This window comes from Polistes fuscatus, unplaced genomic scaffold, assembly GCF_010416935.1.
Source record: "Polistes fuscatus isolate 324 unplaced genomic scaffold, CU_Pfus_HIC Scaffold6, whole genome shotgun sequence".
Lineage (NCBI taxonomy): Eukaryota > Metazoa > Arthropoda > Insecta > Hymenoptera > Vespidae > Polistes > Polistes fuscatus.
In genome coordinates this window covers 5,729,825-5,755,439 of record NW_025113140.1, presented here as the reverse complement: position 1 = coordinate 5,755,439, position 25,615 = coordinate 5,729,825, and the positions used below count along the sequence as shown (strand labels likewise).

Sequence of the window (25,615 nt, the reverse complement as noted above, 5' to 3'; positions counted from 1 at the left end):
TGGTTACATACCAGAGGGCGTTGTAAATGTTCCGTAGTGTTTTGGATTGGATTAACCTACAAATTGAAAATTTGTTTTGATGAAAAAATTATTAAATTTTAGAATAAATTTCAATTAAGAAATAATTTAAATAGAGAATCAAAATGACGTCAATAATAAAACTTCATGCTATATCCGGAGCAATGGATGAGTCTCCGCCTTGTTATATCTTGCAAGTCGATGAATTAAGAATCTTACTCGATTGTGGATGGGATGAAAATTTTGATCAAGATTTTATAAAAGAATTAAAAAGGTAAATAATTCATTTATATTTGAGATTAATATTAATATTACCTTTTCTTCTTATCTAAAAGATTTAATTTGTTTACGTTGATTCTTTAGACATGTTAATCAAATAGATGCAGTTTTACTTTCATATCCAGATCCATTGCATTTAGGCGCATTACCATATTTAGTTGGAAAATGCGGTTTGAATTGTCCTATTTATGCTACTATACCTGTTTACAAAATGGGACAAATGTTTATGTACGACATGTATCAGGTAATATTTTTTTTATTAAAATATATTTAAATATCGGTTCATTTTATACAATATTAAATTCTTTTTTAAATTTTCTCTCTTTTTTAGTCTCGTCATAACATGGAAGACTTTGATTTATTTACTTTGGACGATGTAGACGCTGCATTTGATAAAATAGTGCAATTGAAATATAATCAAAGCATATCAATGAAAGGTAAAGGGTATGGTGTTACATTAACACCTTTACCTGCAGGACACATGATCGGTGGAACGATTTGGAAAATTGTTAAAATAGGAGAAGAAGATATAATATATGCCGTTGATTTCAATCATAAGAAAGAACGTCATTTAAATGGATGTGAATTGGAAAGATTACAAAGACCATCGTTGCTCATAACAGATGCATTTAATGCCACGTATCAACAAGCAAGACGTAGAACTAGAGATGAAAAATTAATGAGTATGTTGTTATTAATACAGTAATGCATTCTTTCTTAATGTTATTGATATTTATTTAGTAATTTATTTTTTGTTCTAAGCAAATATTTTACAAACATTAAGAGGTGGTGGAAATGTTCTTGTTAGCGTGGATACAGCTGGACGAGTGTTAGAACTGGCACACATGTTAGATCAATTATGGCGCAATAAAGAATCCGGGCTACTTGCTTATTCATTGGCACTTTTGAACAATGTCAGTTACAATGTAGTCGAGTTCGCTAAATCGCAAATCGAATGGATGAGTGACAAACTGATGAGAAGTTTCGAAGGGGCTAGAAATAATCCATTTCAATTTAAGCATTTACAACTTTGTCATAGTATGGCTGAGTTAACTCAAGTTCCAAGTCCAAAGGTACACAACAATCAAATATTTTTCTTTTAAGAAAAATAATAAATAGCTTAAAACTATATTCATTAGAAAATGTATCTTAGGTCGTACTTGCAAGTACTCCTGATATGGAATGCGGTTTCTCGCGAGAACTTTTTCTTCAATGGTGTACTAATCCACAGAACAGCATTATAATAACAAGTAGAACATCTCCTGGAACACTTGCTAGAGATTTAGTAGAAAAGGGAGGAAACAGAAATATTTCTTTAGAAGTTAAAAAGCGTATTAAATTGGAGGGTATAGAATTAGAAGAATATTTAAAAAAAGAGAAATTAAGGCAAGAACAAATGAAACAAGAACAAATGTACGTTTAATATTGAATATATTATCTACTATTTATTGCGAAATAATAACTTTTTTTTTAACTTTGAGAAATTTTTATATCAGGGAAACTGCAGATGTTAGCTCGGAGTCTGAAGACGAAATAGAAGTAGGGAGTGGAAGAGGGAAACACGATTTGTTGGTAAAACAAGAGAGTAAGCCTGGTTTTTTTAAACAGAATAAAAAACAACATCCTATGTTTCCATTCATTGAAGAAAAAATTAAGATAGACGAATATGGTGAAATTATAAGGTAAAATGTTTCTGTTCGAATTTATGTTAAAAATTCTTTTAAACAATTCTATTACAATAATAAATTATTTCTTATATAACAGACCAGAAGATTATAAGATAGCAGAAACCATGCCAGAAGTAGAAGATAATAAAGAAAATGTAGAAACAAAACAAGAAGAAACCATACATCACCCAGAAATACCTACCGATATTCCAACCAAATGCATGCAAGTTATGCGTACAATGACAGTCAATGCATCCGTTACATATATCGATTTTGAAGGAAGATCGGATGGAGAATCTCTACAAAAGATTTTAGCACAATTAAGGCCACGACGGGTCGTTCTAGTTAGGGGATCCAAAAAAGATACGGAAATATTAGCGCAACAAGCTCAAAGCGCCGGTGCACGCGTTTTTACACCTGCAAGAGGAGAAACGTTAGACGCTACGACTGAAACTCATATATATCAAGTAAAATTGAATATATAATAACAATTATAATGAAATCATGTATTAATATATTAAAATAACTTTTTCTTTTCCAATCAGGTTCGTTTGACGGATGCTTTAGTAAGTGGATTAAATTTTTCAAAAGGGAAAGGTGATTCAGAGGTTGCGTGGGTAGATGCCATGATTGCAGCTCGTGATCCAGTTTGTCGAGATGCTGTAGCTGAAAACGGTCAAATAGGAGAAAATAGCGATAAAATACTTACGCTTGAACCGTTATTGCTAAACGAGGTATAAGATTAAACAACTACGATTACACATATAAGTAAACCTATATCAAAATATATTATAATACATATTATAATATAATATCTAGGTTCCTGGACATCAAACTACATTTATAAATGAACTTAAACTATCTGACTTTAAGCAAGTTTTAAATAGGAGTAACATTCCATCAGAATTTAGTGGAGGAGTATTATGGTGTTGTAACAATACTATCGCTGTCAGAAGGGTTTGTGTGTTTAGAATTAGTTTTTTTTATATAAAATTATAAACACATTTATGTTAATAATTACATCTTTTTTCTCCAGCACGAAGCAGGAAAAGTTATATTAGAAGGTTGTATTTCCGAGGAGTATTATAAAGTACGTGAATTGCTATATGAACAATATGCAATTGTATAGATATGATTTATGTAAATAAAATAAGTTATTATATAAAATATTTATGCTAATAAACATTATGTTTTTTACCTTAATTATTTCTTACGAATATTTTCTTTCAAAGTATACAAATTCTTTATATAATATATAAATGTATTAGTTGCAAATTAAATTATATAATATAGATTGATTAATATTTAAATTTGAGAATATTGTGCTGCTACTATTGGTTAACTGTTAACTAATCATGAAAGAGATTCATATAAAAAACAAAATATTTATAAAAAATGTATTAAAAATATAATACAAAGAAAATGTGATAAATAATAGATTAAAAAATATTTATAGTAAGTTTCTTTAAATTTTAATATGTTTACTATACCAAATTTTAGTTCTCAATCAAAATCAAATTCAGTGAATATTACGGATTTGTAAATAGAAACAAAAATAGAAAGCTAAAGGTAAATAAAAATCAAATTTCACTAGTATGATGTTTAAAATAAATTAGCTAAATAAAAATGTTATTATATTATAATTTTAGCAAATAAAAAATCATTTGTTGGAGTATTGTTTGGACGTAACCTCTAATTACTATGAGAGACAATGTCTGCAAGTAAATATAACCTCGCAACAACAAAAATCGAGTATAAATAATTAATTTTGGGACTAATTTTAATGAAAAAAAGGATCATTAATTATAAACAAGATAGTAAAATGAGAAAATATTATCAAGCTACGTTAGTTGTAGTGGCCGTTGTAAGTTTAATATCACTATTGTTCTATAGACACGAATATAATAGATTAAGATACGTTTTAGAAGTTTTTAATTATTTTGGTAGTCCAAATCAAAAAGCTATTAGCACAAATTGCATAAACAATAATGTATCATTTATAGAACATAATATAAAATTAGATGAACCTTCTTCGTCGTGGCAAAGGTTGAACGATGATTTATACGTGTATTCTGCATACAATTTAGGAAATAACAAAGTTCATGCAATAAGTTTTAGTAAAAGAAGTGCTGTATCTAATTTACAATGTATTATATACTTTGAACACGAAACAAAACCATTTGTAGGTAATTATAAGTATATTGTAATCAATAGCACTCCGTATTTTGAAAATGAAGGAGAAAAAGCGGAATACAATGGTTATTATTTAATTTGTGCATATAAGGAAAACAAATTACCCGTTGGAGTATCGTTTTTAACAGAATTTGATAAAGATAGTACCAATGTTCCTATCTTCTCCGTTGCGACGCAACCACGATATTTAAATGGCAATAGTATAACAGTCTGCATAATACCACCATTGTTAAAACCTATGCATGAAATTGATATGATCACTTTTATAAGTTTTCATGAATTAATAGGCGTTAATAATTTCATAGCGTATGATTTTGGTATCGTTAATACGTTGAATAATCGTTTCAAGGAATTATCTGCAATATATATTCCCCAATCAAACTTTACATACACAACAGTACCATGGAATTTTCCTTTTAGTAGACTCGATACTAATATTATGAAAGATATTATAGAAGCTGATTGTTTGCATCGTACATACAATAAAATGATGTATATTTCTATTTTATCCTGGCAAGAATATATAGCGTTAAATTACCATCGTTCACTTGTAGATTTATTAGCTGATTACAGTGCATCGAAATTGTTAGCAGATCGTTACAAATTAAATATTTTGACTTTTTGTACAAAAGAATTAGATAATAATCCATCCGCAAACTTTACATTAATCATGTATAGAAAACTACAATTTGATACAGATGTTACGGGTCATTATCCTATTTTCATATCAAAGCCGCACGAGGTATTATCAAAAAATAATGTTTATACTCAAAAAATGGCTAAAGATTTGATTCTTGTACATAATTACAAAATTTGTAGCGACGTTAAAAAGATTCAAAAAGTTAACGTCTTTAATACTTCTATCCCAAGATTTTCTAAGGATATAAGAAATTCGCCAATTTTTACAAGACTTATTAGCCATTAGATGAACAACTGAGTAAAGTTTAAACAATATTTTTTTATCTGCATGTGTTTTTGTTACTTTATCAATTTTATTTTTTTTTTATTAGACTCGTATCAACTCTTTTGTCAATAAAAATGTACATTTAATTATTAAATAATCTTTCTAGTTACAAATGTTCTTAATAGTATTGAGGTATCTTAACATTGCTATACGAATTATGAACATCTGGTATAAAAAGTATGTATTCATTCAAACAATTACAATTTATAATCGAACAAATATTTTATAACGTAAATTTTGTTACAATGTAGATCCAATTGAAGTGTAAAGCATGTTATAAATATGTACCATAATTGTATAAAGTTTTGACGTTTATAAATATATGTTTATAAGAAGATAAATTTTATGCAAATTTATATTTCTTATTTTAATTGGACACTGTATATATGTATGTTATAATGAATGCTTCTTACAATTCCTTTTTCATTGTTAATTTTTTGTTATATAAAACTATATATAATGCAGCATGAAATTTCTATGACATATTAAATTATTTTATTATAATGATATCTTTATAATAACTTTATAATGATATCATGTTTTAGAAGCAAGATCAATTTACTTCACTATTTTTTATAAATTAATATATGAAGAAATGTTTGTTTTTATTATTTTGGTGTATTTTTTCATTAATATATTTCTTTTTTCCATCTAATTATTATTACATATTCTGAATTTGATTAACTAGAATCATAAGAAAGCTTATTTTAGTCGTTGCATTATGGTTGCATTTTTTAAACCTGTTTCTTCTATTGTTTTATCCTCCGCTAATTCCTTAGTTGGATACATAGTTAATAAACTGAAGTCTCTTATGGCATATTGAGGTCTCATACTGAAAATGGAATAGTAAAAGAAAATATATTTTTTTTTTCTTAAATAGAACTGCAATTTAAATATATATTAAATATTAAATATAAAATGCTTTATATATATCAGTCATATATGTAATATTAAAGGATACGTTGTTATATATCTTCTGAGGTCACTTATGGTATGAGATAAATTAAATTGCGCTCGTACACTGCTCCCATCGGCAAGTCGAATTTGTATTGTAGTGACTGGTTTAGTTGCATCTACATTTAATTGTTTTTTTGCTTGAGATTCGTTAGCTGCTTGATCAGCTGGGTCTGTTGGAATTGTCATACCAACAGTAGCTGGAGATGGACTGTAAACATTTAATGTAACATAGATTTTATTGTACTATTAAATAATATTGCTAGATTAACTATTAAAAGAAATGTATGATGATACCTTCCCAACATATGTCCTTTCCCAGTAAAAGCTTTAACCTTAGTTTTGGGAGGAACATATTCTTCATGACGATGATCCTCCATGTCTAATCGTAATTCTGCATCTTGAACTTCTTGTCGAATTTCTGCAGGAATTTCTCCTCGTTTTATAGCAGCTAAAAATTCTCTATTTCCTGGGTCACTGTATGGTCGAATTTCATGATCGTTTATAGTAAAACCATCGCGCCATAATTTCAAAGTAATAAGACCAGCATTAGATTGTTGATTGGACTGTGCTCCTGACACAACTGAAAATACATTAATTAATATTTTATTAATAATTGGAAGAGATAAAATATTATTTGTGTATACCTTCTGTATCTGAACTAGTTTGTCCCAATTTATAACCGGTACCACTGAACGTATTTGGTCTTTGTTGTCCACTAGTTCTAGGTTCTATAGAAATAGATTGTTCTTGACACGATTTAAACATATCGCTTATGATATCATTCTTTTTTCCCGGACCAAGTACCTGCTGACCACTGTGTTCAGATCCACCAGCATAGAAGGCTTGTCCTTCTTCTTCTTCCGAACTACTATCCTTATTTCGCAAATCGCTTATCGTACCAAATTTAGGTTTTGCTTTTGATTTATTTTTATTTCCTGCATTTTGATCCATTGAGTCATTTCTTTTTTGTTTTGCTGTACTTTTAGAATTATCTCCTGTATTATCGTCTTGTAGTCCAAGTGCGACATATTCATTTACCAATGAAGGAGGTTCATCGGTTTCAAAGAAGCTTGCAAGTGCAACCTATAATCATATTAAACAATATTAGACAATTCTTTATTTAACTATTGCTGTAAACAAAAGAATCATATTACAAATATTTAAATATTAATAGAAGTATCTTTATAGAATCGTTTTCTAAATATAATTAATAATAATTGTCAATTAAAAATAACAAAGAATAAACATCTATAAAATTACTTCTTTTCATAATTGAATCTATGAATTGCAATAATACTAAAAGTAAAAAAATTGAAGGTTATATGAAATTATAGTAAATACATTTGCGACATAATATAATATATTGTAATGAATTATAAATAATATAAGATTATAAATATAAAAAAAAATGCAATCTCACTTCTAGCTGCCAAGCGGATGACTCAAGATAAAATTGTGCTCTTTCTGAATCAACACCAGTTACATCTGTAAATTGCGAAAGCAATTCATCGTGGTTCGACATGATATCCAATTATTAAATCACTAATACAATCTATGAATGCTTTGTTTTATTTCGATCGATGTATCTTTGTTTTATTCTGTTCTATGAACTTTTAATCCCAACAGAATTTCTCTCTCAACCTTAAACTGCTACTGTCATTCCTTTATCAAGGAATGGCGAACCGGATGTTACCATGTGAACCAAATCCGCGAAATATTTGAAATTTCAACAAACTGTCTTACACGTCATATACTTTAACATTGTTTATAATATAATAACGTTTTATTTATTAATTATAAATTATTTTTAATTATATTGTTTTTTTTTAAATCATTAATTTTTATATATATTATAATTTTATATTTGTTTATATTTTATATATAATTTTTATATGTAAACTTTTTTATAGAACACTCGTTTGTTAATTTCTATATGTTTTTAGATAATTTATGTGTTTTTATATATTTTATATAATTTATAATTAATTTACATTTATATTAAAAATTATTTGACATTTAACGATACAATGCAGTACCACATCTTATCCAATGTGCAACGCATATATTTGTTTTTAGAGGTACTGTCATTACATGAATATGCAACGTTTGTAATTGTTTGGAACGTGTACAATTTGTATTTAATTTGTTTATATTATTTTCAATGCAAATAGTGTATACAGGACATTTATAAATATTTTCTAATATTGTTTCTTGTGTGATAAATTTAAGACACATGATGGGCATGTCATAACGATATATACCAGGTATGCTGTTTATTAATATCTTTTCTTGCGAATCCCATTGCGCACCAATTAAATATAATCCATAAATGTAATATTGATCATTAAATTTATCTTTTATTTCAGATGGCTCATAGATTGTCAATATTTTAAAATCTATATAAATATTTTTAATAGATAAATTATGTTTTTGAGAAAACATAAGTTTTGATATAGAAAGAAACATTTTGCAATATGTTAATGCGCCAAAATTAATCAAATAAGGATGCTCATTTTCAATCCAATCTTCGATCAATTTTCTTTTCTTTATTAAATAATTAATGAATTCGGAAAGGTTTGCAACTTCCATATTATTGGATATTTTTTTCCAGATATATGGAATTTGACCATTGTATATTAATTTCCATAATTCTTCTAGATAATTGCTTAATATTATGTCACCGTTAAACGCTGATCTCAAATCTTTCAATGTTTCTTTTATTTCGATTAATGTTTTATTAATTAATTCTATTTCATATATTAAAACAATGTTCAACGGATTTGAAAATGTAGAATGATAAATATTTTCTATGTTTTCAATGATAGATATATTTGATATTTCAGATTCGATGTTATCGATTATAATTAGTTCATTCAATTCAGTAGATTCATTGAACTTAGATGAAATTATAGAATTCATTAAAGACATATATGTAAGAAATTCATTTGTTTCTTTAGCATCTCTGATAGCGAGAGCATTTTCATCTGATCCGAAAACTTTAGAGGAATGATTTATCGACATATTTTTAATATGTTTCATTATCTCATTGTATTCACATTTTCGAGGCAATAGATATTTCGAATTATTTGAAAAGAAGTGCTGGGAATTATTTGTTATGTTATCATCACAATAATAACTTAATAAATGATTCAAACATCTTTGATCAAATTTGTTCATGATCTTACCACCATAATTACATTCACCAATAAAATATGATATAGCTTCGATTGATACATTTTCATAGTTGTTTATTAAATCTTGTAATAGGAGAATGGATGTTTCGAAATCGGAATAATCAAAATCATATGGAATATTCCAAGCTTGCATTCCAAAGTTATTTTTTTCTTTAACAACTATATGAAAGAAGCACAATTGATAAAGAAACTTAATAAATATTTTTTCTTTTCCAGGACAGCAGTCAAAAATATCTTTATTTTTTATAGACTTCAATTGAAAGGATCTCAATAAATTTTTTTTTATATTATTTGTATCATCTAACGTTATCTTTACACAATTTTGCAAAATACTTATAGGAAATTCATTAATGGAATAACTAGAGAGCCATAATCGAAAATTTAAAGATGTGTTTGATGCATTCAAATTTTCACAAATCTTTTCTAACTGAAACAACCATGGAACAGCGAGATGACAATTCTGAAGGAATACCCATCCACCGTCTTCTTGGGCTTTTTTAATAAGAACTTCAGCTTTTTTTTGCTGTGTATCTTCCATAGAAAGAGATATGTATTTTGAAGAATAGCCGATGGTACTCGCGTAAGCGGAAAGAAAAGAAAGAGGTGAAGAGTAACTTGGTAAAATAAATAAAAGCGGACGAAGGCAACTGGATTCTGCATATGATTGAGACATTATATATTGAGACGAGTAATTAAACATTTTTCCTAAATAATTTTCAACGAAATATATGATATGATAAATAATCTTATCTGGCTTAGCAATTTTAGCTAATATTAATTTTTGATATGGCCCTAACTTTTTATCCCACAGATCTGGCAACGTTAAAGTTTCTACGAGATCCGAATTCCAGTATATTTTCCAACTTACGTCGTTAGAAGAAATGTCCTGTGCGAGACCATGAAAATTAGGTAAGTTATCATTGATATAACAAATTTTATTCCATGTCTTCATTGACAACCAAACTGGTGCTTGAAACACATTTGAAATATTAAAATATTCTATGTCTATGAGAGAAAAGAAATGAATTTCTTTTTCTGTTGCTTGTTTATTATCTAATAGAATTTTAGAACATAGTAAAAATGAATAAACAAGCTTATGTCTTTCGAATAAAGATCTGCAAACGCTCGAATGAAGATTTTGAGTGAAAGAATACTTTAATAATTTTAATCGTTTCTCGAGAGAAATATTTTTGTTCGATCCTTGAATGGAACGTGTGAATAATTGAATAAACCATGAGAACGAAAAGCGATACATATGATCTAAATTTGATAATGCGTTAAGTGTTGTAAATAATCCAGCACAAAATTTAGTATATTGTGTGTAAGTACTTCGAACGATATTTATTTCGTTCTTCATAATTTCTGCTTGTTCCTGTTTTTTAATTATATTCAAAGAAAGAGTCTTAGAAGAGTCCAATATCATGATAGCTTTTTCGTCTTCTATAATATTTGTACTGGTAGACGATAACGTACTTAAAATTTTATCTTCTTGCAATTTAAGAGCTTCCTTGTTAATAGCATCTTCTATCCAAATATTTTCAAATTGTTCTTGAAGTTCTAATTTTTCTTTTCTAATAATTATATTTAAGAGTTTATCTTGAAGAGCTTCGCAAGGAAGTGAAAAATCTATTACAATAAGTTTGGTATATACGTGAGGTGGATAATGTGGATTAGATAATCTTGTTGTAACGTACAATCTAAAATTGAGAGAATATTTGGTAATAATTCGACCAATTTTTAAATACCAATCATCTCCAATTTTATAAATATTTTTTAACAACACTGAATCTATAGCAACTTCAAGTTCTTCTCCAATATTTTCTAATAAAATAGGATTACCATGTTCAATATTATATCGTATGATCGACATGTAGTCGGAATCTGTAAATTTGACTACTTTAAGGCCATTCTTTTTCTCTATTTCTTTGATCCAATTATTAGCTTGGTTTTGAGAATCGATGAACAATGGCCATAGTTTAGAATTCTCCATAATAATAGCATTCTCTGTGGAAAATCTGTTTTTAGATAAACCAGAAAGGTACCACGAACTTATTTCTAATTCCACTCCGAGTATATTAACAAAGTCATAAGATTTTGAATATGGCAAGTTTAACATTTGTATAAGATTGATCCACTTTTTTATCATTTTATCACGATATTTGATGTTATACGGAGCCATGTAAGCTATTATTCCAGATGATAATATCATATCTCCAGCTAGATTATCATAATTTAATTGAAGATTGTCTGCTAATTGTAACCAACGTTCTTTTTCGCTTCCTAAGCTTGCAATCAACCTTTCTGCTTTCTGTAATTTCATTGTACAGTTACTCACTTCTTCCTCTAATTTTAATTTCTTCTGCAAAGTATCTTGAAGATTACTGTTAAGTGTAGCTAATTTGATATTTAAATTAGAAAGAGTTTGACGTTTCTCATTTAAAAATGCTTCTGCTTCATCGCACTCTTTCTGAGCTGCTGCTAGTTTTTCTTTTTTTGGAGCTACCACTTTAGCAATTTCATTATAAGATACCATTGCTCTTACCCATTTACAAAGACCTTCTGCAGCACTTGATGCTTTGGCAACAATATGAGGTACAAAATTTTTATCTGTCATATAAACATTTTTAATTATTTGTATTACTGCTGATGGTATACTGTCTTTATTATAGTCTTTCAAATTTTGTAAGAAATTCATATCCCCTAAAATACGTTTACTTGGACCCCAATAATCCGTTATTTTTTTTCCACTAACAGGATCAACAGTACGATCTGGTGTTACACCTAACATAACGCAAACTGCAGCCATCACTAACTTAACAGTGTCAGGAGGATTTTTCATAGCTTTGACTAAAGTAATATCAGTAGGTTTTAATGTATTTAAAGCTACAACAGCATCTTCAAGAATAGGAATAGCTACAGCAAGGTCAGCTTCACATTCAGATTTCAATGCTCCAGCAATCTCTGCTTTTTTGTTTGCAATACCTTCTTCTTTTTTAATAAGAATCGTAGCCTTCTCTACAGTTAAATTTTCATGTTTAACTTCTTTCATTGTCTTTATAGTTCTTTGTGCAGACAGTTCTAATTCAGGTTTTAGAATCGTTAACGTTGTACTCATTTTTTCAACTTGTTGCGCTGCTATTTCAAGTTGTTCCAAGCCCATCATATATCTGTTTCTAGTAGTAATAATTTGTTCTTGTTTCTTGGTCATTAAATGTTTATATAATTTTGCAGTGTGTAAAAAAGCTGAGTTTGTAATGTAAGTTGGTATTCCATTATCCTTCAAATACATTAGGCTATTTATTTTTGCATCATTATGAAATTGAATGCAAGCTTTTATTACACTATCTTTTATGTTTCCTGGAATATCTATAATTTCTATATGAATCTTGGCTATTTCAACAAGAGCATCTTCTGGCCATGTATCATAATAATTGATTGTACAGTATTTGATTAAATTAGGATATAAATAAAAATATTTTCTCATTGTATTATTGATCGGACTGAAGCCAAGTACAAAATGCAAATTATTTTTACATTGTTCTATAAAGTAATCCATTACAGCAGAAATATTTATTTCCGCATTTGAATCTCCTTTTTGAGCATGTATACGCATCGTTGCTATGATACTAAGTTTTTCTTCAGTTGAAAATAAATCTGGTATTTCCCCGGTATTTAATAAACTATTAACGTCTTGAAGAAATGTGTTTTTCATTTGTCTCTCTGTGAGATAGAATGTACAATTTTGTTGAGATTCTCCGCAAGTACGTAATATCTTTTTTAAATCATCTTTCCAAATATTACAATTATAATATGAGTCCATGGTAGGTTCAAAGAAATTTTGCTCTTGAATATAAGCAGCAAGTTTAGTTATAGATTTTTTACCAGATCTAATGGTTGAGATAATAATTGCATTTCCACCGGGCATTGCCAATATTCTACAAATTTCTACTAAATATATCAACATTTGTTGTGTTATTACAATATCGATCTTTTCGTTATTAATATTATTATAATTATTCATATAAGATACAATAGCATCTTTCAATATTTCTAAAGAATTGATTTCTTCATATTTTTTATACTTCAATGAAGTTTCATCCAATTCTATAAAATTACCAAATAGAAGATATTTCAAACTATCCTTAGTAATTTTATTATCTTCAAATTTGGGTAAGTGATCGAAAGCAGATTCGAACGAGTCTTTGAAATATTTTTTTACTGCTTCTTTTATACTTTGATATAAGATTTCTTTATCGTCGTTATGTGAAATTCGATCACCGAATACACGCAGCGTTTCGTGTACCCACAAACGAATAAATACAATTTTGGTATCAACTGATTCTTTTTGGATAAGACTACAACCGCTTATAACTTTGTATATGTCTCTGATATTAAATAGATACTGCACTTTGGTAGGTATCGGACGCAAGATATTTAATATTGAATTGTAAACATCGATTGTAGCATTTGTTATACTTGTTACGTAATTTAATACGTCTGTACTAAAAAGATTATTTTTTAAATTAGTTAAAAGCATATTAGAGAATATTTTATATATGTTATCCATCGTAAGTTCAGGAAATGTGTAAACATTAAAATGTCTCATGAATCTAGGACAAATATTATGCTTTTTATAACCAGTAGTTATTGTTAATAAAAAGCTAATATTTGTAACAAAGATTTTATCAAATATCTTTGTGTCATACCAATATCCGTTATTAAAATATTGTCGTATTAATTCTAGCACTGAGCTAGAATTGATATTAGTGTCGGTATTTAGATTAAAATCATCAATCAAGTTTATACAACATTTATCTTCGGGTAAGCCATAACATCTTTTTTTGATTCTACTCAAGTACGATAAAAACAAATTCTTTGCTTTCTCTGCAGTTACAAGAGAAGAATAATTAAAAGTATTTGTTAAATATTTATGCTTTGATAATTTATATTTCAACAAGTTCTGTAAAAGAACAGTTTTACCTGTTGTACCATTACTGCAAATAATAAAAGCTTTGCGATATTTGATATGTGTAAGAAATAAACGACCGTACTTGATAGAATTAAGAGTTGGAACATATTTTTGATCGAAGTTACACATATCTGTTATCGTTTCAGTTTTCAATAAATCATTATAATGTTTCCAGTTTCCAACACCTTTAAAAATATACAAATTATCTTGTATCAATCCTTCAGTAGGCAAAGCAATATCATAATGTTTAATTTCTTCTGGACATGGATATTCACTGTGAGAATTATTCCAAAGTGCTATACAAAATTCATTAAATTTAACTTGGAAATCTGTGGATGAATTTCCACCAATAACCCATGCTAAAGATAACATTAAAGCTGCTTGCGACCAAATAACAAAATGATCTACATTTTCATTTCTTTCTAGCTGTTCGTTACAAGCTTCTGTTAAATATATTTCAAATAAACTTAACGTTGACCTCACAAGATGTAATTCTCCTACAGTAATTGTCATCAAGCAATTCAAACGTACATATTGAAGACAAGCGTCTAAAGACCAACTTAATAATGAATATATAATCTTCTCATATTTGTTATACATTTGATTTTGTTTAATATGAGATAATATGTATGGTTTCCATCCGATAGATTGTGATTCAATATAAATAATACCACAGTGTGATATAATAACAGGAGAAACGTTAGATAAATCCATAGTTTCAAATATTACAGACATCGTTTGTGTCATCGAAATCCTTTCTCCAGAAATTAAATGAAGAAATTTATTGCTATCTATTACTGTATACAAATTTTCAACCCATATGTCACTCAAAGATCCATCAAATATCAACCACTTCTTATCTGATGAATTATTTGCTGCAAAAGTACGAAATATTTTAGTACATAAACCATCCTCCCATAAATTCAATTCTTTTTTGTATTCACCAAATAATTGATTGCTATTGATAATTCCTGGATTTATAATTTCTAATGTAATATTTGCACCGTTATCATCTTTCCATTTATGCAGTAATGTAAAAGTATCAGCCAGAACATGTAACATTTCTGTTTTTCCAGTAAGAGGACCACCAACGAGTATGAGAGCATGTTGAACATGCATTAATTCAAACATTTGTAAACTTTTTAATTTAAATATTTCGTGAAAATTCAATGATCTTGATTCGCATGCATTTTCTAGTGCCATTAATATTTTATCATAATTCAGAGACGGTAATATAATATTAGGAAATATACTATGTATTATATTCTGAAATATTATTATATCTTGGTTAGAAAATGTTGGTAAAATTACATCGACTACCGAACGAAGTAATATAATATTTTCATCTTCAGTTTGAAAATGAATTTTTAACATCCTTGCAGTTTTAATAACTCTTTTAACTGAGGACAAATCAAATTTATAATGCGGTCTATCTAATAATTGATCCAATAACAATTTATAGATTAAAACCAATTTAGCTGCAAGTTCTTTTACATTAGAAAAACCAGATGCTAAGAGTTCTATTTCTATTATTTGCTTAAGGTCTGGTTTTACCATAGAAATAGAGCGAAAAAGTATTTTCAAATTATCCGGTAATTCGTAATATTTATTGCATTGGACATTCATAATAATGCAAATATTTCCATTTGGATTTAAATTTAATTTGGTTCCTTCGAGCATAACTGATTTTAAATTTGTCGATATTAATTGATGAATATTCACGATTGTTTGCGTAACTGCAGATAGTACAGTTAATTCTAATTTATCTAAATTTTTCAAGCAAATCCATGTCCCACAAGAAATAAGTCCTTTCAATACATTCAGTATCGATTTATAAGTAAATTTTTCATTCGTGTTTAATATGTAATAAGGCATTGCAAGAGAATTGATTAAATATTTAATAGTTTCCATTTTCCCAGTAGCCACAGATCCAATAATAGCTCCGAATAAATGGTAGTTGTAAGCTTCCATCAAGGTACGAAGACATCTATCAGTTAATGGTGTATTCACTAAATATTGTTCATAATAATTGTATTCGTAGCCATAATTTATTGTAGTATTGTATAATGAAATTTTAATTTCATTTTCAATCCAATAATATCGCATTTGTACCAACCAGTTAAAATCTGAAGAAGAACAAACATTTTGTTCTAGCAACAATCTTATAATTTCTTCGTGATTAGCTGTTATTATTATTAATGACATTAACAGTTTCTTTTCTTCATGCATTATATTACTTTTCATTCGATCAGCCAAGCTCGCCAATAATTCAGAATATTTCTTGTTAATTGTTTTCAGTAATAACAAATTAAAAGGTGAATAACAACTTTGGACCAGACTGGTCCAATAAATGCGAGAAATACAAATGATTACCATACTCGGTACATTTGTTATCCAATCCCATAAATCCTTTTCTTCAAAATGTAAATAACATTGCTGCAAATTCTCATAAATTGTATTTTTTAATACTTTTTGTAAAGTAGATAACCATTTTTCCTCGCCGCTAAGTATTGTAATATTTGTATTAAGTTGAAGAGTTTCATTACAATTTCCTAAAATGGAATAAATATTACAGTTTGTTTTATCGAATTGTAGTTTGTTGATACCAGGAAAACACTTCTGTAAACATAACTGCAATTTATTTATATCATCCAACTCAAATAATATATTTTGAATTTCTATATCTGATAGAAAAAAGAATCTTTCAAAATCTAATCTTTTATTATCAATATAATTCTGAACTCTTTTCATTATTTGATCCATTTTAATATTTGAATCTTGTAAATTATTTAATATATCATAATCATTCTGAAAAGTGTGAAAATTAGAATTTTCTGATATTTTTTTCTTAATATTTTCCAATATTTTGTTTACTTCTCTGTACAAAGAAGTTTCTTGGGATAAATAATTTTCTGTTGCTTGGCAATAAAATATCGAACTTATAGAAATATTATATTTCTGTATATCAAACCAGAGTATTATTATCTCTTGAATCTTTTTAAGAGAAATATGAAAATCTTGAAGAGACGTAGATATCGATTCAATAAAATGAGAAGCTCTCATTTCTTGTATTTTAAGAAAATGATCTTCTAGAAGACTTTCTATATCATCTTGGTTTTTAAATACAAATAATTTCGTTTCATTACTGTAAATAATTTCAAATGAAATCATATACCACATTTGCTGCATTTCTGCTAGTTGTTGATGTAAACAAAGTTCTTTGGTAGCCTTTGTACTAATAATTTCATATTTCTCTATATTCTCTATTAAATTAAAATTAATAATTTTCTGAAGTGTTGTACCAGCATGTGGAGTAAGATCAAATTGTGATATAATAGACATTTCTTTCCAATGTTGTTGTTTGAGCGCAGGATTGCATATGCAAATAACAAGCGGTAAATATATTTTAAATTGTTGAATATCATTGATCGCTTGCCAGGATAATTTCAAAGGAGCAGGTTGTTGCATTGGATCGGGATCATCTGTTATTCCAGAAAACTTAAACGATTTATTAGACGTAACATCCATTTTGATTCGTGACTTGAATTGTTTATTCATCTCCATGATTTTTGTTAAATAATCTAAAGTCTTTTCCTTAATCACATCAGGATTCAAATATTCAAAAGGTCCATTCAACCATATAGAATTATCTCTCTGCCATTGACGAATGATATTAATAAGAGAATAAAATGGATAAACAATTTCTTTTAATTCGATGACTTTTGGAAATTCAGTTTCTGGGAATTTAAAAAATGATTCTTCTGCGTTAATCGTAATAACTTGATCCTCTATTTCTTTGACTTTTTTAATAAGATCGTCGTAATGTTCAGAATATTCTTGAACTTTCTTAATATCATCCATGTTATCTAAAATAACAAGATATGGAAACAGATCATCTACTTGAACGTTTAAAGTACTTATTCGTTTTTGGAGGTCATCTTCAAAATCATTTTTAATAGCTTCACACATAATATTGCTTTGTGCAAATATTGGTTGTATTAAATTCAACCATAAAATAGTATCTCTATTTATTTTCATATGCTTATACGTTAACGTAGTTATTTCTAAAAGTACACTTAACATTTCTACAGATTTATGTATCCTTTCTTCCAATTCTTTCACCAATACTTTAGAATCATGCATCATATAGTCGATTAATTTAGTTAATCTCTTTGCATCTTTAGGTACATTTAAAGCCTTCATTTTAAGATTTTCAAATTCAGAACAAATAAGTTGATTATATGTAAGATGATAATTCACCAATTCCTTCGTAAGCATATCAATTATTTCAGAACAATATTCAATTAATGCTTTTTTTGCAGGTTCTTGATTCAGTTGACCTACGTCATAATACACGTTTGTTACCATCGATTTTGCGATATCATAATACATGTTATATTTTTTTATTTCACCGAGATAGACATCAAAATCAAGTTTCTGTGAAATTAACAATCGAATCTTGTCTTTTACATTTGTATCATCGCATATGATACCAAATTGATTAACAATGATATTAAGATCATTTATTATCGGTCTAAGCATATCTTCTAATCTCATCTGCAATTTATCATAAGAACTTTGAATAAACCATTGTGGTAACTTGATTTTAATGTATTCATGACTTATATTTATTTTAAAACATTTCTCGAATGGAGTCAACTCTTGAGCAATATTTTCGATATTGGAAAGAATATCGTTGAATGCATCAAACAAATCTTTCAAATTAGGTTTCAAAGTAATCCTATTGTTTTGGTATACAAGCTTTATTTCAATCTGCGGTCAGCTGTATTTACTTTCCATACAATTAATTATATTATCTATCGATTTAATCATTAATAATATAATCTGTTGCGTGAATACATTAGTTACGCACTGTATAAAATGTATCAAATACTTCATAGGCATATTTTTTAATGTTTTTGCATTCGCTATAGCTTCATAAGTTTCATTGTAAAAATTACTCGTTATAAACAAAGAATTCCTGTTAATATCCTTGTTACAAATACTTTGCAATTGAAATAAAGTTATTTGACAGCGTTGATATTTCTTAAGATCGCAAATAACATTAGGAAGTCTCAACTGTGCTCTTTTAATAATATTCCTAATTATTTCATGAGAAAGAAAATATTTTTTTATAAGAAAATTGCGATTCCTTTCAAACTTTACATTAAATAATTTAAAATTGTTAAAATGAGTTGTCAATTTTTCGCAATTATCCTTTTTAAAGTGCACAACATTTTTAATACCTAAACTTTCTTTTTCCTTCATATATATAATCTCAATTTCATTAAAAATACGACTTATCAATTTAGAATATTTTTTTCTATGTTTTTTAGGTATCAAAATTAATATATTGTTTTTTAATTCTTTAGGAAAATGATCCATTGTTTAAAAAACAGCAATAACACTCACAAATACAATAAAATATACTTGTGTTGTTACCATAGATACTCCTCCTCCACCTCCTCCTTCTCCACCGCTGCCATCTCCTCCTCCTACTCCTTATCATCATTATTCATCATCTAACCTTAAAATTCTATTTTACATTGTTACAATTATTTCATAATCAAACAATAGAAATTAAATATAATTGATGAATGAAGATTAGTTTGTTACAGTTTTTCAATTTTATTACATTTTCACTTATTTGTAATTTAGAATGAAGAAAAATATTGCTAAATAAAGTCACCATGTTGTGACGTTATATGAAAGCTGCGCAAATTTATTGAAAACATACTGCATATCTATTGAGATATATATATGTGTATGCATCTGCGGTTACATTATGTATGCACGTGTATATAAAGATGCGTGTATGAGTGTGATATTAACAAGTGGCTGTTGCAAGCTCAGTTAGTATGCGCGACGCAAATCGTTTGAAGAGCCTAACAAAGTTCATAAACGTGCTTTAAAAAGCACGTTAATTTATTGCAAAAATAATGTAACGTATAGATAATATTATTTTTCAAGGTAATTTTAATGATCATTGATATTTTACTTTTTTATCTTGATAACGTTCTCAATACATTTACGTTGAACGTATCAATTTGATATGATTTAATCATTTTTTCCTATTTGATTTTTATTCATTAATAATAAATTTTACGTACTACTCATGCTGCTTAAGAGATATGGACCCAGGTACAATTTAATACAATTAGATCTTCTGGACGTAATAAGATATTGTTGATTGATAGTTTGTATCATAATTATTACAATTATCTTCATGTTATATCATAATAATCAGTGACGAATGGTTAATAATGAATTTATGAATTTTAAAAGGATTGTATGTTTTTAGAGAGTATAGGGAAAGAAACAATTGTAAAAGTAACCGATTGGTTACGTGGAATGTGGGAAATGAGACGTCGTAATAGCCCGGTTCAACAATGGGTCGACTCAATACCCTCGCCTTTAAAAACAAATCTACCTGTTACGATAGACGTTAAGCCTAGCACTTCTGCAACACCAACGCCAGCTAAAGACATTCCACATTTAAAAGGCAACTATTCAAAGATTCCAACAATGACTGTATCAGCTCCTATCAACGTGCCTAGCACACCAGCAATCAATAATATGTGTAGAATACCTAGGTAAATATTTAAACAATTGTTTCGAGAACGTATTTAAAGCATGAAACTTTCCAATAAAAATTTTTGTTGTTCAAGTTTGCATAGATATAAAAATGATGTATTTGTATTATAGTTCTCTTCCTCATGCTAGACTTGCACGAGATCAGAGTTTTCAATCGGACAGTAGCCATTGCAGTAGTATAGAAAGTTTGTTAGAGCTGAGAAAAGCAGATCCCGAAGCTGTTTTATTTAGTCTTGGATTCGGAGGTTGTTCCAATAGTCCTCAAGAAAGTGGCCCGTTGTCTCGTATACCTAAAAGGTTCTTACAGCCATCTAAATTAAAAGGAATTGCTATTAATGACTTTGTTAAACAACAACAAGAAACAAGCGAATCTTTTGATTCCGTATCTTTAGGATATAGGGGTCTAACAGGTAAGCTAAAATTTTGTCGTGTGTATATCTTTGTAGATAAATTATATGTTACAATCCTTAATGGGATGAACCTACAATATTATCCAAAGTTTATAATAGAAAAAAAAACTTAACATAATATTGTAGCGTTGTACTATGCAACTAATACTTTATAGGAAGCGATGGCACATTAAGTATGAATACAAGTATTTTACATCGCAGACATTCTGGGTCCAGCACATTTGTAAGTTTAATAAATGCAATGTGCAATTACACTTATTTGTTGCAAAAAAAGACAAAAAAAATGAATATCTTTTTTAATTTGTTGTATACCAACATTTAAGCATGTGATTTATAGTTATTACTTACTCTTTTCTTTGTAAGGTATCTTAATATTATAGATTCTATGTGCATATTATTTTATGTGCAAGTTTTTTGTTATGTGTGTGTGTTTATAATTAAATGAAGCTTATTTTATATAATTTTGTTAATAAATATTTGGAAATGCATGAGTTTAAATATATAGGAATACTTACACGCGATAGAAATATTTATAAGGAGTCATTTAATTATTAATATTTGTAAAATAGGTACAATTACACACAAATAAATCATTTACAACTGAAAGATGCCATTCGAAAAATAATAGTTCCAAATGAATGGAGTTTCTGCATTGTTTTTTTATTAAATAGAATTAATAATATATTATTAGTGTATCGTATGTAAATATCTTTTACTAATTATGTTTTGTGATATTTTACAAGGTTCGCCATATGTAGCACCATCTGAAATAGTCCAGAAAATCATGGAACGATTGCGCGAACATGAGTCACATGAAATGGATGCATGTACAATATACAATGCTTATGAACAATCCAACAAAATGTATCAGCAATCTAAGCATTCCGTATTATCGCCAGACAACAGACAATTTTTGGAGCAGCCACGGTCAAAAAGCCCTGACATGCGCAATAAGCGTATGATTATTGGTAAGATAAATTATATTAATGTATCATAATATTCTTTAAATTATTTTCTACTTTATATTATTACACACATTTAAGGACAAAAGTCTTTTGCTTTTGGACACAATGGAGATTTAATTGAGATATGCTTACCAAATGCAAAAGAAATATCACACAAAAAGGAGGATAATTATTGTACTATTAGCGATATTTCTAAATTGAGAGAATTAAAGGGAATTCATATGAAGACAGAAAAATCATCTATTAAAAAATTAGATGATGAATCTATTAAAAGAAAATTACCCGATCAATTTAACGATAGTACTGAATCTTATGGAACCGACGAATCACTGTCGCAACCAAGTAATTACTTCAATGACCAAATAAATGTTAATATGAAATGTAAAGTAGAAGATAAAGAAAAGATAAAGATAAAGGAAAGAAATGATGAAATTCCTTTTAAATATGTTGGTATTCGACGTGCTAGCGAAGGATTCGATGAAGTTAGTTTAGGAGAGAATAATTTCATTCCGGATGGTAGAAGATTCAGTGATAGTATAATCATTAAAAATCAAATTAATGAAGGCCTATTAAATAGAAAAAAAAGTTTGAAACGTCAAGCAAGAGTAAACGAGTTCGATGCCGATAATTTCTACAGTTCCAGTCCAATAGTATTTAAAGATAAAATCGTACAAGATAAAAAATCTGAATCTGACTTGACACCCGACTTATATGCAACATCCAAAAAGATAACAAACATTAAAGAATTAAATTTAGAATCTACGCAAGAAGTCGAGTGCTTGAGTAAAGAAAAAATCAACGAAACTTATGGTCCATTTAAAAGTTACAAATACGCCCCAAGTATAAGCACAAATACGTCTAGTACATCATCATCTACAACGAGTGTATTAAAACCGACAAAAGGTACTAAATGTTGTAAAAAGAAAAATCAAGTTTGTGATTGCAAAGAAAAGTTAGATTCAATTTATAAAGCTGAAGACACGCACGGGGAATGTTACTGTCAATTCGATGACAACAAATGTTGGGAGAAGGTAGAAAAAATAATGCAAGAAAATAAAAAATTAGAGGATATCGTAGCTAAGAGCAGAATAGAAATGGCAGAAATTCGTGACATGTTAAATAGCGTTTTATCCGTTAGAATGGAACCTGGTTTTTGATTGATATAGGATCATCGGAAAAGTTACTTAAATGAATTTTCAGAAAGTATTAATGATTTAATAGATGCTATTTACTTAACTGAATTAAAAACAACAAATAATATATATTCTAGGAAGCTATCTAAAATAATTTTTAAACGCTTTTTCTAAATACTTTTTAAAAATCTTTTACTTAAAAAATAATAGAAATAAGAGCCTACAATCTAATAGAGAAATAACTAAGAAAACATTAATTTGCTAAAAAAATTCAGTTAAAATGCCAGCAATAAACGCAACAAAAAGAAATCTCAATATATAGAAAAATATTATAAGTCTACAGTGGGTGATTAGTTAAAAAACAGTTTGGACTGTGAATAAATCGGTTAACAAACACATGTTCTGATAACGAACGACTTCACAGAACAAACACAAGAAGAAGTAACACTTAATTGATGATTGGTTAGCGAATATTATCTTTGAACAGATTATGTTCATTAACCGTTCACCTACTGTATTAAATTAGCTTACTTTTATGTGTATAAATCTATATACATACATATTATGTATATATTTACATAAATATCTTTTAAAAGAAAAAAGATATTTTCTCGGTATTGATTAGAATACAAACACAATATGCAGCAGTGTTTTATTTTTTAAAACGTAATTATTTTTTAATACGGGACTGTGGATAAATATAAAAAGATATACACTGCTTTATATTATCCAATATTTTGGAAATATGGATATTGTTAAATTGTTTTGTTAAGTCAGGATTTTAAAGTGACAAACATGTCGATATATAAACATATCTATTTAAATATTTTTAATCGACGCTGATAAATTATAATTTGTTTTGTTCTTCTTTCATTTCTATTAATTTTATTTAAGTTTATTTTTGTTGTTATTTAAGATATAAGCACAAAAGGATTTTATATAGTATATATATAATCGATTAGAAGATTTTAATGTCACGTTAATATAAAAAAGAAAAGGATAAATTTAATATATATATATAACTGGAATATTAATTATATATAAAATAAAAATAAAAGGACCAAAAATTCTAGTCTTTTTACTAATTTTTCTTTAAAACATACGATTTGAATTCGTGTTAAATTAATGGTACTATATTTATATTTACGATATTGTGCAATGTAATCTTTCCGTACGCTTTTTTTGTTTTTAATATTCAAAACACACATTTGTTTACATTCATTTTATAATAATCTTACTTGGTGTATAATTTATTGGTTCGTTAATGTCATATTTGAGTTTATTTTTATTTAAATTAAATTATATTTCATATTACGATTTTAATATGATATTATAAACGTAATAAAATTACGTTTCTATGCACGTAATAAAATGTAATGTGATTAAACGGTTTTTATATTCACGTTTTATATTTGTTAGTAAGATTATGTAACTTTTATTCTATTCTACATCGACAATCAAAAATCATAAATTATACTTGAGCAATATTTTAAGAACTGTGTATGTGCAAGAATTAATTTCTTGATTCATCTAGCAATATTTACATTCTTATGTTTAATAGTATTGGAAAACATGATATAATATGTCATTTTCTATATTTTTACACGAAAAAACGGCGTAAATTACATAACATTATTTATTTTTTTATTAAGATACTACGGGGACTCATAATAAGATATTAAGTACACAATATTTAAATGTTCTTGGAAAATTTATATCTTTACCGATATTCTTATTTTATTTTGTTTGTTATAAATACCAATTTTGCTTTTATCACTGAGAGATAATTAAATCAAGATCAATCGTAAATGCTATTTTCTTTCTATGGAAGAAATTTAATGTATTTTCTTATAGATAATTTTGTCCTGAAATTTGTTCTGTGATTTAAGTTACATTTCTTGATCAGTCTATTTAATCAAGAACAAACTATACAGAAATTATGATAAAATAATTTATCCAATTTTAATTTAGTTGATATAAAATAAAGTAAAACAATGTATGTAAAACATAGTAAACAAAAATTAAAAAAAGGTATATGTATAAATTATGGGAAAACTGAATAAAGGTCAACCAAAAAGTATTTTCTTTTTGTAACTTACTTCTTTTTAATATACGTTAGCTTATAGTTCGTATCTGTAAGAATGTTTCTGTTAATTATCATAAAATTATAATTCTCCTTTTATCTATCAATGAACTTTAAAAGAATTGTAATCCAATGAATAATTAAAAATAATTATGAATGCTAATATACATTGGTAAAATATGTGGCTCA

The 25,615-nt window shown here is 27.5% G+C and overlaps 5 protein-coding genes across 11 annotated transcripts; 3 read left to right on the top strand and 2 right to left on the bottom strand.

Annotated features, from left to right (window-relative positions):
- The first annotated feature begins 42 nt into the window (after positions 1 to 42).
- Positions 43 to 3,131, top strand: LOC122523261 (probable cleavage and polyadenylation specificity factor subunit 2). Its single transcript, XM_043644919.1, has 10 exons — positions 43 to 292; positions 382 to 541; positions 629 to 980; positions 1,060 to 1,370; positions 1,451 to 1,710; positions 1,794 to 1,979; positions 2,062 to 2,431; positions 2,510 to 2,698; positions 2,784 to 2,921; positions 3,001 to 3,131. Exons 1-10 carry the CDS (start codon positions 144 to 146, stop codon positions 3,091 to 3,093), a joined length of 2,208 nt encoding a protein of 735 aa, XP_043500854.1. The 5' UTR covers positions 43 to 143; the 3' UTR covers positions 3,094 to 3,131.
- A 218-nt stretch (positions 3,132 to 3,349) lies between these two features.
- Positions 3,350 to 5,336, top strand: LOC122523266. The gene is made up of 2 exons (XM_043644927.1): positions 3,350 to 3,533; positions 3,614 to 5,336. The coding sequence occupies exon 2, from the start codon at positions 3,748 to 3,750 to the stop codon at positions 5,080 to 5,082; it is 1,335 nt and encodes a 444-aa protein (XP_043500862.1). The 5' UTR covers positions 3,350 to 3,533; positions 3,614 to 3,747; the 3' UTR covers positions 5,083 to 5,336.
- LOC122523606 (NSFL1 cofactor p47) lies at positions 5,288 to 19,881 on the bottom strand. 2 transcript variants are annotated; one of them, XM_043645468.1, is made up of 5 exons: positions 19,684 to 19,881; positions 6,723 to 7,161; positions 6,373 to 6,658; positions 6,083 to 6,286; positions 5,288 to 5,953 (listed from the first exon to the last, which is right to left on the bottom strand). In XM_043645468.1, the coding sequence occupies exons 1-5, from the start codon at positions 19,684 to 19,686 to the stop codon at positions 5,824 to 5,826; spliced, it is 1,062 nt and encodes a 353-aa protein (XP_043501403.1). In that variant the 5' UTR covers positions 19,687 to 19,881; the 3' UTR covers positions 5,288 to 5,823. The 2 variants fall into 2 exon arrangements, with proteins under 2 accessions (XP_043501403.1, XP_043501402.1); XM_043645467.1 differs by lacking the exon at positions 19,684 to 19,881 and adding an exon at positions 7,499 to 7,872.
- On the bottom strand, positions 8,021 to 19,677 carry LOC122523601 (dynein axonemal heavy chain 7-like). The gene has a single exon (XM_043645457.1). It carries the CDS (start codon positions 18,796 to 18,798, stop codon positions 8,095 to 8,097), a length of 10,704 nt encoding a protein of 3,567 aa, XP_043501392.1. The 5' UTR covers positions 18,799 to 19,677; the 3' UTR covers positions 8,021 to 8,094.
- LOC122523603 lies at positions 10,093 to 23,648 on the top strand. Of its 6 annotated transcripts, none has more exons than XM_043645461.1 (6): positions 10,093 to 10,181; positions 20,369 to 20,382; positions 20,543 to 20,834; positions 20,965 to 21,245; positions 21,989 to 22,213; positions 22,289 to 23,648. In XM_043645461.1, the coding sequence occupies exons 1-6, from the start codon at positions 10,171 to 10,173 to the stop codon at positions 23,365 to 23,367; spliced, it is 1,902 nt and encodes a 633-aa protein (XP_043501396.1). In that variant the 5' UTR covers positions 10,093 to 10,170; the 3' UTR covers positions 23,368 to 23,648. The 6 variants fall into 6 exon arrangements, with proteins under 6 accessions (XP_043501396.1, XP_043501393.1, XP_043501394.1 ...); XM_043645458.1 differs by having other exon boundaries at positions 10,102 to 10,181; positions 20,947 to 21,245; XM_043645459.1 differs by lacking the exon at positions 10,093 to 10,181 and adding an exon at positions 20,093 to 20,211 and having other exon boundaries at positions 20,947 to 21,245.
- Positions 23,649 to 25,615: the final 1,967 nt, after the last annotated feature.

Bases quoted from the DNA above. Each gene is read 5' to 3' on its own strand.
- LOC122523261 (XM_043644919.1), top strand. From the start codon at position 144: ATGACGTCAATAATAAAACTTCATGCTATATCCGGAGCAATGGATGAG. The intron at 542-628 runs GTAATATTTTTT...TCTCTTTTTTAG, and splicing joins TTATGTACGACATGTATCAG to TCTCGTCATAACATGGAAGA. The intron at 2,922-3,000 runs GTTTGTGTGTTT...TTTTTTCTCCAG, and splicing joins ATACTATCGCTGTCAGAAGG to CACGAAGCAGGAAAAGTTAT.
- LOC122523266 (XM_043644927.1), top strand. From the start codon at position 3,748: ATGAAAAAAAGGATCATTAATTATAAACAAGATAGTAAAATGAGAAAA.
- LOC122523606 (XM_043645467.1), bottom strand. From the start codon at position 7,600: ATGTCGAACCACGATGAATTGCTTTCGCAATTTACAGATGTAACTGGT. The intron at 7,162-7,498 runs GTGAGATTGCAT...ATATGATTATAG, and splicing joins CATCCGCTTGGCAGCTAGAA to GTTGCACTTGCAAGCTTCTT. The intron at 6,287-6,372 runs GTATCATCATAC...AAATGTTTACAG, and splicing joins AAAGGACATATGTTGGGAAG to TCCATCTCCAGCTACTGTTG.
- LOC122523603 (XM_043645458.1), top strand. The intron at 20,835-20,946 runs GTAAATATTTAA...TTTGTATTATAG, and splicing joins AATATGTGTAGAATACCTAG to TTCTCTTCCTCATGCTAGAC. The intron at 22,214-22,288 runs GTAAGATAAATT...CACACATTTAAG, and splicing joins CAATAAGCGTATGATTATTG to GACAAAAGTCTTTTGCTTTT.
- LOC122523601 (XM_043645457.1), bottom strand. From the start codon at position 18,798: ATGAGATTAGAAGATATGCTTAGACCGATAATAAATGATCTTAATATC.